The sequence below is a fragment of the Lepidothrix coronata genome, unplaced genomic scaffold, assembly GCF_001604755.1.
Source record: "Lepidothrix coronata isolate B3197 unplaced genomic scaffold, Lepidothrix_coronata-1.0 Scaffold67, whole genome shotgun sequence".
Classification (NCBI taxonomy): Eukaryota; Metazoa; Chordata; class Aves; order Passeriformes; family Pipridae; genus Lepidothrix; species Lepidothrix coronata.
In genome coordinates, this window is record NW_016690247.1 from 1,290,002 (window position 1) to 1,304,092 (window position 14,091).

General features: G+C 40.7%; 1 protein-coding gene across 1 annotated transcript in view; it reads left to right on the forward strand.

Annotated features, from left to right (window-relative positions):
* COL22A1 (collagen type XXII alpha 1 chain) overlaps positions 1–14,091 on the forward strand; it is a 196,552-nt gene that overhangs the window by 135,529 nt on the left and 46,932 nt on the right. Inside the window, exons 28-35 of the mRNA XM_017818265.1 lie at positions 2,962–3,024; positions 4,321–4,374; positions 5,609–5,650; positions 7,516–7,548; positions 9,338–9,391; positions 9,768–9,821; positions 10,971–11,024; positions 13,210–13,263. Of these exons, the coding sequence (XP_017673754.1) occupies positions 2,962–3,024; positions 4,321–4,374; positions 5,609–5,650; positions 7,516–7,548; positions 9,338–9,391; positions 9,768–9,821; positions 10,971–11,024; positions 13,210–13,263 (408 nt within the window). The remainder of the gene's footprint in view (positions 1–2,961; positions 3,025–4,320; positions 4,375–5,608; positions 5,651–7,515; positions 7,549–9,337; positions 9,392–9,767; positions 9,822–10,970; positions 11,025–13,209; positions 13,264–14,091) is intronic.

Below are 14,091 nucleotides of genomic sequence, written 5' to 3' on the forward strand. Positions count from 1 at the left end.
ACCATTTGCCAGCGACAAGATCTGTGCATGTCATTTGCATCTGCAGTTGAAGATGCAACAGATGGGGGGGATGAGACTCATGGTTGAAATAGAGTAAAGCAAAAATTTCAGAACAAAGATGTGTAAAATCCAACTTTTCATTATACCCTGGAAACATGAAATCATCTTATTCCTGGTGGATAGGGAAGAATAGGAGGGTAGAGTGGCTTCAGTGCTTAGTTTCCTTCACACCTCAAGTTAATGCATAGTGGTGGTTCTGGAAGATGATGTTTGATGCAAGAGGTGATGCTGTCACTTCTAAGTTGTAAATGCTTGCTGACTGTTACATAGTTATCTTAGTTAACTAACCATAAATGTTGACATTGTTATCTGCATGTCAACTTTCCAACTGTATTATGAAGTTCTGTTGAAAGAGAAGTCTGTATAATAGAGTCTTGTATACGAAAATTTTTGGGGTGCAGGGTATATACCAGCAATGAAAAAGTCTTAGAGCCAAATTCTTCTTACTCCTACCAGTATTAGTCTAATCTTCTGCTGTAAAGACCAAATGGGAGGATGGTCATGGCTTCTGCTCCCATGTTGGCTTATGCAATAAAGCAGAACATACACCACCAACTGGACTTGGAGGGAATAAGGGAAGAAGCAGTGGTGGGGGTCAGTCTCTTCTACCAGGCAACAAGTGACAGAGCAAGAAGAAGTGGCCTCAAGTTGCTTCAGGGGAGATTTCAGTTGGATATTAGGAAAAATTTCTTCACAGGAATCATTGTCAAGCACTGGAACAGACTGTCCAGAGAATTGGTGGAGTCACTGTCCCTGGAAGTATTCAAAAAATGTGTGGATATGGCACCCTAGGACATAGTTTAGTGGTGAACATAGTGGTGGTGCTGAATTGATGGTTGGACTTGATCTTAGAGGTCTTTTCCAAACTTAATGATTCTATGATTCAATGATTGAAGGAATAAGGCTCCAATTCTGAGGTACAAATTGAGGTTTATTGGGATAAGGCACTTATTAAGTGGGTAACAATTACACCACCCTGTGAGTGAGGACTGTTCTGCTTCTATTCCAAAATTCCTTGTAATCTACCTAATAGGAAACACTCATTTCAAAGAAAAGTATCCTCGCCTGCCATCCCAAGTAAAGGGAGATCAACAGGGCATGGGCAAATCATTCGTCAGGAGCACATCAGGCTCCCAGGGACATGCCAGGCTTGCAGTTTCCAGGCAGGCTTGGTTCCAGTGCAGCAAAGGGTCAGACCCCAAACAAAGCACTGCCCCTTGGTCAGAATCATTTCTCCACACAAGGCTGTTTTGAATTCTAACACCACCTTCCAAAACACTTGCTCCTCTCTCGACAGCATGGTGTTCTCCACACCTTTCATACATGTTCTCTTTTCTGTCACCTCAGTCATGAATTAGATACTGAATAGTGCAGACCCTTAGAGGACTTCACTTTGTATATCCTCTGAATTTTGACAGGAAACAGCTCATAGCAGGTGTGTGAATGTTGTTTCTTCAATCAGTTGTACATCATCCTCCAGAGACCCTTCTACACTACATTTCTGTGGTTTACTAATGAGAACATCATGTTGGCCTGTGTCAGATGTCTTACTAAAGTCAAGATACATTATACAAATTCTTCCTTCTTATCTACTTGGTTATCTTGTCAAGGGAGGGAACTGGATGGGTTTGATATGGTCAGTTTCTAAAAAATCCATGTTGGCTGTTTTGTATTATCTGTCCTTGAACTCAGACAAACTCACTGATGTTTTGCTTCAGGACCTTTCCAGAGGCCAAATTTACACCACATGTTTTTATTTTCCCTCCAAATTCTCCTTTTTTCCCTTCTTTAATGTTAGGCCCTCTGATTGTTGTCCTGATTTCTGGCATCTCAACATCATTCGCATCCCTGGAAGAGCTCAAGGCCAGGTTGGATGGGGTTTTGAGCAACCTGGTCTAGTGGAAGGTATCCCAGCCCAAGGCAGAGGGATTGGAACTAGATGGTCTTGATTGTCCCTTCCAACCAAAACCATTCTGTGATTCCATGATCAGCCAGGATTCTGCAGTGACTCTGAGAAAGCACCACTCTCTCTGTCACCAAATGTCACTTTCTTTAAAATTGTCCCAACATCACCCTGATGTTCCTGGTCATCCTCAGTCACCACAGCACCTTGTTTCTCACCTGATTTTGTCTGCAGACTTATTTCACCTATATCATGATAATCTTTTGGGCCTTCCCATACCTGAGATAATTGTTTTAAAGCAGAGATCATCTTTTCTTAGTTCAGTTTTTGTACAAGATTTAGTGAATTTGGGTCTTGGCCATGACTGAGATCCTTTGTGATATCACACTACAAATGCAGGGAGAGCAGAATAATTATAAATAGGAAACCACATGGCTGTTTTCAGATGACAAACTGGGTCAACTGAGAGCTAAATTTGAGAAAGTGGATATATTTAGGAGAAACCACATGACATAGAGATCGTAATTACTCCAACAGCAAGTATTACATCAGAAAATCAAAGGCAAGATTCAAATAGAAATATATCCAAATGTGCAAAAGTGCATCCAGAAAATTCTAGATCTGTTCTTCAGGTAACATCTGTACTGTTCAGATTAATACAGTGCAGTTTTTGCATTTCCAGACTACACCAGATGATTAAAGATGAAAATAAAAGTTAGATTTAATTTCTTTAGCTGCTTTTATTTGCTTCCTTGGTCCTGCTACAGAGTAGCACAAAGAAATAATGTCCCAAATTCCATGGCATCAGTTAACAGGCAAAATGGAGAAGGCTTGTCTGTTTTATGTAATGGTTTTCAAAAAAAAAGGAAATTATTCGATAATCAGACTAATCCCATTATCTCTCAGAAAACTACATCTACAATCAAACCCTTGAGAAAACGGGGGCAAGGTCTGTACCACAGTATTCTAGATTTCATAAACTTCTTTGTTATTTCCAGGGCGAAGCAGGTTTTCCAGGTCGTCAGGGTTTACCTGGACTGAGAGGAGAAAAAGGAGACCAGGTGAGTGACTTTGAGGAACAGCTTCATCTTTTTTTGGGCCGTTTAGCAACAGGATGACTTATCTTGAGTGTCCCTAGATGAGATTCTCTCTTGGTGAGATTACTGTGGTGAGCAGCTGATTGGCATCCAGCAAGGTCAACAAGCACCCCTTCCAAAAAGGTATTTCCAGCCTAGTGACTGTTCCTACTTGCAGCAGAGGTGCTAATAAACAGTGTTTATCCTAAATGTAGAAGGTTATGCCTGATGCCATGCTGACTGTTAGGCAGTAGAAGAGGTACATTGTTCTTTAGGACTCCCTTCCAGAAATATCTGCCCTATTTAAGAACAGTAATGATTTTTGATAATAACAAAAAATTACAATTCCCTTTGTCACTGAGCCTTGGAGAAAGCTGCAGATGGCTTGATTATTTTCTGATGGTCTAACTTCCACCAACATCTTGGTGTCTACTGATTCCTCTGGCTAGTTCCAGACCTCTGGAGTCATCTACATACCAGGAAATATTTGTATCAGGGGCCTGACAGTAAATTTAGCTATGTAAATGAGGTCTGCACTCCTGAGAGCTGACCACATGCTTGAACGTGATCAAGAAGGATCAAAAATCAGCTGGGGTCTTTTCATTTAGTTTGCTCCATTATATGCATTGTAGAACATAGGATATAGAATGTATTCCTTTGGAAGTGTTCAAGGCCAGATTGGATGGCGTTCAGAGCAACCTGGTCTAGTGGAAGGTGCCCATGGAAGGGGTTGAAATTACGTAATCTTTGAGGTCCCTTACAAGCCAAACCATTCTATGATTCATTCTACATACAATACTATAGAAATGTAGGTCAGATAGCTCCAGTTTGAATGCAGGATAAATGCTCTTTGGGTATGCACTTTGAGGAGTATCACATCATCCTTGTTAAGCAGCTCACGTTCAGAAGGCCAGGTTACATGGGCAAAATAGTAATGTGAATAAATAAAATAGTATTTTGAGTCAACTCCTATTCTGCTTCCTTTCTTGTCCAACTGGAAAAAAGTCTTTTTTTTTTTTTTAAACTGCATTAGGCAGTAGGATCTTCTACAAGTAAGTTATTTTAGGCTTGGTGCTTTCCTTTCCATGAACTCAGTTGATATTCATTGGTTTTGAAAATAATGTGGTTTTATGAAGCCACTTTCAAAATTTCACATTTTTAATTGCTTGCTCTACCTCTTGAAAGACAGGTAAGATAATTGAAAGTGTAAGATATCTTGGTGGGGCTGATGCAATCAAATCAAAATATGCATATTTCCTGCTTTCATTTCCCTGCTTTTAGGGAGAAAAAGGAAGAGATGGTTTCCCTGGAATGAAAGGTGAAAGGGGAGAAAAGGTAAGTCATTAAATGACCATGATATTCCTTAGATAAGAAGGAAAAGAGACGACAGGGTAGAGACAAGCGATAGAGGAGAGTATCTGAGGAGGATCAGAAGACTTTTAACTGAGCTTTACAGAGAAGCAGAAAAAATAGCTCTCATTTATTGAGCAATGCAAGCTGATGAAATTAAGGACAAATTCTTTAACCCAAGGAAACTTTATTTTATAATTGGATCATATACATGAGCCTGGAAACAAAGTCTAAAGAAGTTTTCTGTGCCTGCCTGAAGTGTGATAGAACAATAATTTAAGGAACAGTCTGGGCTTCTGCCATCAAAAGTACGTTAATTTTAGTGAAAATGAGAGAACTAGACAAAAGTAATGTCCACCAAAATTTACATTCAAACCCTGTGGCCATGGAGGTGAAGAGGAAGCACTGACCTTGCAGATGCTTGTGGATGTATGGCAAAAAAATTGCCCTCATCATAGCGGCAATAGCATTTAAGATGTGGGTACCACTTCCTTCTTCTTCCTAGGATACATCAGTCCTCAGTTTATCAGTGACTTTCACCATCTGTGGCGGTGGCAATTCTTTCATGGGTGGTCAGGTGACAACAGTGAAGCCCCTGAATCTCCTGTATCTGGGAGGTTGACTAGTATTGTTTGTAGTTCTTGGCTTTGAAGTGTCAGGGGACTGATGTTTGTGGAGCACAGCCCACAGAAAGGTCAATGCCAGCTGCCAAACTCAGACTATAATGCTTGTGAGATACTCTGGCAACAGTATAGTTTTGACTCAAAAATTAAGGGAACAACTGGGTTTAGAAACTTAAATGTTTGATGAAAAATAGGATTTTTATTTTCCATCAATGAAAGAAGTTCAGCTAAAAGGTAGTTTTTAATCAAGATTTTTGATCAAATTTAATTTAAAAAGAAAATTAAGCTCCATATCCTACACTGGGTGGGGTAAGTTTAGAAATGAACTGTGAAGTCAGGTCAATGATAAAATCATAAAGTGATAAGGTCAACAAAGTGAGAATTCTGCGTGCAGCAAAACAAGGACAGCAGAATTTCTGACCAGAACACTGGGGTACATTCCACCCATCAGAGAAGTGCATTGGGATTTTCAGTGTCACTGAGCTGGTGGGTTGGGTCACATCTCATCTGGCAATGCTGCGTCTTCTAACAAGTAATGTTGAGTTTTATTCGGGCACCTTTTTATATCATTAGTTATGTTTTTCTCCTCTCTCCAGGGTGACACGGGCTCCCCTGGACCACCAGGCTTACCTGGAACAGTAAGTGAGATTGTGTTCAGTACCGTAACAATATTCAAGGCATCATCACATTTCCTCTGCACAAATTCCTCAGAAACAAATATGTTCAAGTTCCTTACTTCTCTGCAGGAACTTTAGGACCTGTTTGCTCTGAGATTGTCTCCCTTTACAATATCAGGATGCATTTGGTCTTCTTATTTTGGGGGAAGGTTGTGCCTTCTTTTACCTCTTTGCAGATAGCGAATTTTTTATAACCTTGCCTTGTGATAGCACTTAAATTGATTTGTTTAGGAGCTGTGGGAGCTGTCTGAAGAAAATCACAGCTGAAAACAGGGAGTACATTCCTGCAGATTTTCCAGGGTGAGCTAGATTTTTTCACACTTGGATCTCAGGATAAGACTGGTTCACTTAGTGAACCAGTGAACAACAGCTTGTCTTCCTGGGGAATAATTCATCATTTTCCAGGAAGAGCAAAGGGTTTCACTTCTCACTGACATGAACTTTTGGGGTGGACCATTGAGCTCCAGAGATGATGCAGCCACTCAGAACTTCCATGGCATATGATGCCATGCTGTGCTGTAATTCCAGAAGGATTCTCTCAGCCCAGATTATTCTGGGTTCAACACTGGATCCAACACAGCAACCAGTTTGACCTGGCTGCCCATACACTTTCTGCTAATAAAAAAAAACCCAACAAAACAAAACAAAAAAACCAACCCAATCAAAAACCAGGCCTTGAAGACACAAATTTATTGTTTTAAATATGAGCCTGAAAAATTACTTTTGGGAGCCTGAGTATAATTACAGTGATGTTCACTGGTGATTGAACCAGCAACCACTGAATGTAAATACACAAACCTCACAGTTCCCTCCAGCAAAATCGGAGTAAGCACCTTGTAATAAGCACTATCATTGCAACCAGAGGACTGATCCCAGTCACACATCCACCAAAAAATGGCAGATATCTGCTCATCATCTCTGCTTACCACAGCTGGATACAGCTGCCACAGATTATGGAGAAAGTTTGAATCAAGGTCTGTTGGTGAAAATCAAGTGCCTTGAGACCTTCAAGCAGCAATGGAGGAGGTGTTAGAATTTATTCCCTGACATTGGTTGGGCCTCTTCTGTCTGTGCCAAAGTATGCTTCATGTAAGAAAACTCCATGTGTATCACACAAGAATGACTCAATCACAACATCAAGGATAAGTCTGTCTTAGTAAAGGTGGAGAAGGCAATTCATAAACATGGTACAGCATGGCTAGACACAGAGAAGGCATGCCTGACTGCTCAAGTTCCTGTGTTTGTACAGAGAAATAATTTTTATTTCAGCTGTTAAAAGCACATGATGATTTTCACATATCTTCAGTTCTTCAAAGACTATTTTTTCTTCCTAATCTTATCAGCTTTTAAAAAAGATACTCTTTGTACAAAACTTTATCATTATTTTGTTGCTAGTCCTTCAGAATGACTATGTATTCCCTAAGAAAATGATGTTGAGATGTTATGTACATGGTACAAAGCAGAGAGAGAACACACCAAGGTCAACCTTGGTGTCAGGAAATTTAATAATATAGAAGATGGGTCCAAGTGGAAAAGTGAGCTGGAGATTACTAACAGTAAACTTGATAAAAAGGTTAAAGTTTTCTTTTGTTTCATAGCAGTGGGACCTACAGGATGTTTCTGAATTTATGCTCATATTTCAAATACTCTAGAAAATGTCTGATATTTGTGGGCTTGTTTCCAAACAGCCAGATGTTACAATGAGTTGCTCATTTATAAGCCTACTGGTGGATGTATGGAATGTGTAATCTGTAATGACAAGGAGAATACAAGCTATTGGATTTCAAGAAAATAGGCAATCCTTAACACTCTGGTTTCTGTTCCAGACAGCCTTCTTCACCCCACACCCCAGGATTCCTGTAAGTAACATCTCTAATAAACATGGCCTTTGGTTATCACCTCTTGTATTTGATAGACACACAGCACCTTAGTGTTTTCTGAGTTATTTAAATGTTTTCAGCAAAGAACTCAGCTTGTGTCTGGTTCTGGGCATCTTCACCATTGTAACCAGCCATGATGAGAAGTCCAAAGCTGTTCTGGTAAGAGCAGCATTTAAACGAGCAGTGCCTGGAACACAGCTGTATGTTATCCCAGCCTCTTAAACCAAGCTTAAAATGAAGTTTCATTTCCTACTTGCAGCACATGATCTTTAAAGTCCCTTCCTATCCAAACCATTCTATGATTCTACAAAGTGATGATTCCTCTACACATGTCTGTGGCTGTTAGATTATGCATTACTGTGCAGGTCACATATCAAGGACAAAGTGGAAGAAAGAAGAATATTAAAAAAACTTCCTCACTTTATCTGTTGAATTACTTATTCCCTTTGCAGTCTTGTTTTCCTGGTAATATGTGCCTTATTCCAACTCAGTAACACCATCCCTGCCTACAGTTGTACTGACTGTGCTTTGTTGTTCTGCTGTCTCAAAAGTTTTGGGACTTGAAAGGTCATTATACAAAGCAGCTTCCAGGCACAACCATACAGATTTTCAGCTTTGGACCCTTTGCTTGAGCCACTTCAGGTGGACCTGTTATCTTTCTGAAGGACACTAGATGGCATCAGGGACTGCCTGGTTGAAAGTTCTTCTAACTGGATGCTACTTGTAGAGTAAAATTCCTCCCATTATTTATCACAGATGATAATATTTATTCATAAGGCATAATAAATACAAGCATAAGTAATATTTATGCAGATACATTTATTTTGTCTGTTAGAGAATCATTTGAAAATGGACTTTCAATTCCCAGGTGTTGTAGAAATGATTGGCAAATAGCTGATGTGAATAAAATTCAAGCTGATTTGTCTGGCTCTGCATTTGACTGATCACTATTCCTTGCATGTGTATGTAGCTAAAATCACTGATGTTCCTAGTCTTCCTTGATTGCATAATTGAAATACTTTTTATGATAAATAATGAATAAGTAATGATTGCTGTTGCCTGAATACATATGTTCATATCAATACATAAATATGAGTATTCATGTAGTGCCTGGTTTATTCCAGCTAGTTCCAGAATTGTGTGCTTTCCGTTTCAATTTACAAAAAGCAGAAATATGGATTTATTGATTATTGTACTAGAGCTCAGCACAAAGCTTAGGAACCTCTCCCTGAAAGCATCTTCAGTTTGCTGTAAGAAGGAAGAAGAGGAATAAATTAATCCTATTAGCCAGTGATGGTGGTGCATGAAATAATGTACTGACATTGCAGGAGGGAGTGGAAGCTGCATGAATGTATGGAGATGTTACTAGAACAGATATCAGGAATAGCTGCATAGTGCACACCTCTGGAAATGCTTAAGATGAGACCCTGAACACCCCTCTCTTATAACTGGGATAGGGAACTGTCTGTATGTGAGATCATTCCCCCAGCTGTAGGATATGTTTTCTATGAGGGAAAAATTTTCTGCTTTTAAACTAAACATTTTTTTCAATTGTTATCATAACAGAACAAGAAGTCTAGACAGGAATCTCCAAGTCTTAGAGTAGCTTCTGTGAAGGACTTTTAGGTCTGATGAATCAAAACTGATATCCCACTCTATGATAAATGGATAAGTGATTGAAAGAGGCCTCTTACCAAACAGGACTAGTATGATTTCCAGGCATGAAAACAGCCTTTCTTTCTCTCTTTTTCTTGTTGTTTTATATCAGGGTGAACCTGGACCAAAAGGGGAGAAAGGAGATCGAGGAACCAGTGGAGAACCTGTAAGTACAGCCAAGGGTTTCTTCAGTTGATTTTGAACTTTAGCAGTGAGAGCACATGAGAGATGCCTCTTTTGGAGGGAGAGGGGGGGACATGCTTATTCTATATTGGGATGCCTCTCTCATCAGAAATAGCCCCAGTGGTTCTTGTCTTTGTACTGTGGTGTGGCCCAGCTAAATTGTGCATTTGGCTACTGCATTTTTGTTCTGGACTGCTCTCGTTCTGGAGTCCCCAGAAGAGACAGAGTTCTGCACAGTCACTTCTGTAAAAAGCACTCTTTCCTCTCTCAGTGGGAGGAGGGAGAATCATCTCCTTCTGCTCATGAGAAGAAACGAGCAGTTTCCTTCAGCTCCTTCACCTCTCCCTCTGTTTTTGCAGGGATTACCTGGGGTCCCAGGAAAACAAGGTGCCCCAGGACCTGCAGGAGTCCAGGTAAGAGGGCCCAGCCTTGAAGAAAGGCTTGACACGACCAGAGAAGAGTGCCCTCAAGGTCTATATCACTGTAAACAATTCTTCCCCTATGCACTTGCAGCCCATTTCTTCTTTGTAATTGTTAAAAGTTCAGGGACTTTTTTAGAGGTATTTACTCAGACCAGGCATCAGGAGGAAAATCAGCTCAGGAATATGGTACTTCTGTAGCATGATTGGTATTGTCTGAGAGACTCCTTCCAACTTCATGATCCTTCAAGAGGGCACCTTGTACTGATACCACAGGTCTCACAGATAAGTCGCTGCAGTACATCATCAAAACATTGCAGAGCAGTTAGATTCAAGCCCAGTCCATTTGACCTTGAGTGCACTATGGCTCATGTGAAATGGTTGTATAGTCTTAATCATCTTCTGAATCTTTCAGGCTCACACATGTTATTTCCAGGCATCACTGAGGTGTTTTCATGTTAACATGGAGAGGTGTTCACTCTGCCTTCATATGTGCTGTGCCCCAGCCATATCATCAGCAATGTTTGGGCATCAACAGCTTAAACAGGTTAACAGCAGTCTTAGCATTCTGAAGAAAAAAACTAAACAAACAAAACTATAATACCAGGTAACTTTTAACGAACAGCTGCTGAATGGGAGGACATTTCAGTGAGTAGAATTTGTCCTGCCAAAATTCTTCAGAAAGGGCCCTGTGATAGGTAGGACTAGGACAAACCTCTGCACAGGGATCTATTTTGACCATTTCTAAATTACTGATGTTTATTTTTGAGAACTGCAGGCAAATCTTCCTCTGTGAAGGGAGATGATTAGAGTTCAGCTGTAAATGAAATAGCTGGTAGCCCTGTGGATAGGAAGGAATTTCACCCTGTTAAGTGCCTGCAAGTTTCAGCATCCTGTGCTGAGAATCAGCCTCTGAGTTGATCAGCCATTAGTAATTCTTCTTAAGTCTCAGGGTTTTATTTTTATATTTTCTTTTCTTGCTGCACAGAAATCCGGGAGCTATTTCCTCAGCAGTTAACTTCTCTGTGAGTTGGTTAACAAAAACCATTGCCTAGTGCACATTTGGGTATCATGAAGTCTTTTTGTCTGGCAGGCAGTCCCCTCCCATGTCTAATCAGCTGGTATCTCTCTCTTTTTGCACAGGGTGCAAAGGGGGAAAAAGGAGCCCGAGGAGAAGCTGGAGCCCCCGGAGAGACTGTGAGTAATTGCTTCCCTTGCAGCATTTTTCCCTGGCAGTAACACTCCTGAAGGGACACTGAAGTCAATGCCTTCCAGCTTTGGAGTCCAGGCTGCTTGGACACAAGGCACATCCTAATCCACAGCTGGAAGAGTCACTGCTTGTGGGCAAACAGGCCCATCTGCACCAAACAAATCAATGCCTCAGTCAGCCCAGCTTGAAACTGTGCATCTCTTACTGGTGAAATCTCCCCCTGTCTAACAGAACGAGGTGCTGGTGGAGCTGGTGACTGCACTGAGATATCAGCCCAGCCCAGGCAAGCAGCTGGAGCAGGAAGATGCTCATCAGCAGCCTGAATTGCTTTTTGATCACAGTTGCTTTCAGGCTTCCTCGTCAATTCTGATTTTTTTAATACCAGCTCATCCAGAGGACTCATCCCACAGCCCTTTTTGAGACGTGTTGTAGGGAGCACTGCTGTTGCCTGGCTGTGTGCTAAGGAATAGTAAAGGATTTCAGTCCCTTTTAATTATTGTGAGAGCACATAAGACCTTTGTGGCTGAATAAGAGGCTGCAGACTTTCTTCGCAAGCAGAGAAGGAAGAAAGCCTGAAGAACTTTTTGAAATAACGATTGAGATAGAGGATGCTTGTGATTGAGAGGAGGGAATAGGACTTTGAAATTATGCATCTTAGAACACTGAAATTTCTTTCTCCACCTTTGTGTTCATGGTTTTCCTTCCTGGGCTGGTGCTCAGACATTAGAGCATGGTGTGAATAACACCAAGGTCATAGGTTTGATCCCTGTATGGGCCATTCACTTAGGAGTTGGGATTGATGATTCTTTTGGGTCTCTTCCAACACAGAATATGCTGTGATATTGTCCCTGAGCAGTACTTCAACCCTAAACCCTGAACTGCCTATTTCCAGCTCTCTTTCACTCTTGGTTGAAGAACCACTTAGTACTACTGGGGAGGAATATAAAACAAAAAAGGGCAAAAAACATACCTTCCACCAAACCTACCCATTGATCTTACTTCTTTGTATACCCTCCTGACAAGGAGGATGTTAATGATATGGAAATGCAGGTATATGCAGGCACCTTCTTTTTTTGCCATCCTTTCACAGACTACCCCTGCTCCAAGTATTTCTACTGACTCATAGACCAAAACCTGTAAATAACACAGAAATGAGGAAACCTTTAAACCTCTGCTATGAGGAAAGGCTGAGAGAATTGGGATTGTTCAGTCTGGGGAGGAGAAGGCTCTGGGGAGACATTAGAACCCCTTCCATCACCTAAAGAGGAACTGCAAGAGTCTGGAGAGGGACTTGTGACAAGGGCATGGAGTGATAGGACAAGGGGGAATGACTTTAAGATGAGAGTAGGTTTAGATTAGGTACTAGGAAGAGATTCTTCGCTATGAGAGTAGTGAGGCCCTGGCACAGGTTGCTCAGGGAAGTTGTGGATGCCCCATTCCTGGAAGTGCTGAAGACCAGGCTGTGTGAGACTTTGATCAACCTGGTCTAGTGGAAGGTGTCCTGCCCCTGGCAGGGGGTTGAAACAAAATAATGTTTAAGGTCCCTTTTAACCCAAATCTCTGATTTTATGAAATATCTGAATATAGCCCGGTAATCCCAAACATCATCTCTATGGAGACATAAATCACCAAATATATGTTCTCTAATGTTCCCTATGAATTTTTAGGGACACACATGGGTTTTCTCACCCTACAAAGCTTTCACCTGCAAATGGAAAAGACCCATAATTCAGAACTATACATTCTCAATGATTTGGGATGTTCATCTACTTAGTGCAAATGAGTGTTTTCAGGTTTTGTTGCCCAGAGCAAGGTGAAATTGTCAGCAAAGAATATTTTGTTGACCTGGATTTTTTTAATGATAAATCAACATAGTTTCCTCTGTTCTTTTGATGTTTCTGGCCCAGACTTTTCTTCCTGCATCTCACCTAGATTTAGGATTTATTTTGGTGGAAGGTAGCTTTAAGCTCCCAAAGACAGCCTTCATCCATTTTGTATTGTTTCTTTCTTCTTTACACTAAAAAGTTTCTCACAAAGATGCTATTTTTTGCTTTCTGCTTGTACAACACCTTGTCTGACATGAAATCCAGTCTCTCTTGGAACATCTTGTTCCTATGGTGATACAAGTTGTGACTTACATATGTACACACACACTCCATTTTCTCAAAACAGGGTGTGAGTGGACCAGCAGGGCCCCCAGGCCCAAGAGGCTTGCCAGGAAATGTGGTATGTATGCACCAGTGTATTTGTTTTCCCATCTGTGTCCTGATTTCTTTATTTAATGTGTTTAGTTTTCCCTTCCATGGGGATTACGATCAGGTCAAAAGACTATGTTTCATTACACTAGTTTCTTATGGTTGAATGTTCATGGTGTATCCATGAAGCATCTCATTTCATTTTTAGCAAGAGGGAGGCATGGAGCTGCTTCATTTCTCACCAAAATGTCAAAAGCGATTTTTGCTGCCAGCTCTTCAAGAGAAAAATTTCAATGGTTATTGTCTCTCTGGTTTTGTTCTCTTTGCCTTGTTTTCATTTGTCCTTTCCTATTGTAAACATGACTTCTTGATACAAAAATAGCATGGTAAACTCCCCTTTTTGTTATGAAAGCATGAAGGCATTTGTTCCTACAATTGGAGCCTTGAAATCAGTGGTGTCCCCCTTACCTCGGTAGATGTTCATCACTGTTATGAAGTCATGCATGATAAAACTTTTCATGTAGGCAAAATCTTTGGACTAACTCTAATCCCAGCTCAACTAGTGTAACTTTCTTTCTAGTTCCTGAAGTTCTCTGGATTTAGCCTGGAGTAGATGAAAAACACCATTTAGACCTCAAAATATATATATATTATATATATATAATAATATATGTGCTTGATAAGTTCTCTATCAACCTGCACCCCAGGAAGTCTTCCATCATCCCCATATCACCATTGGCCAATCAGAGCTCAAATCAGTTCAGCAGTTTAATTACCTAGGTAGTCTCATCTCATCTCTTACCATCTCAATGGTAAGATTGACAGAGAGATAGACAACAGGTTAGCAAAGGCATATAGT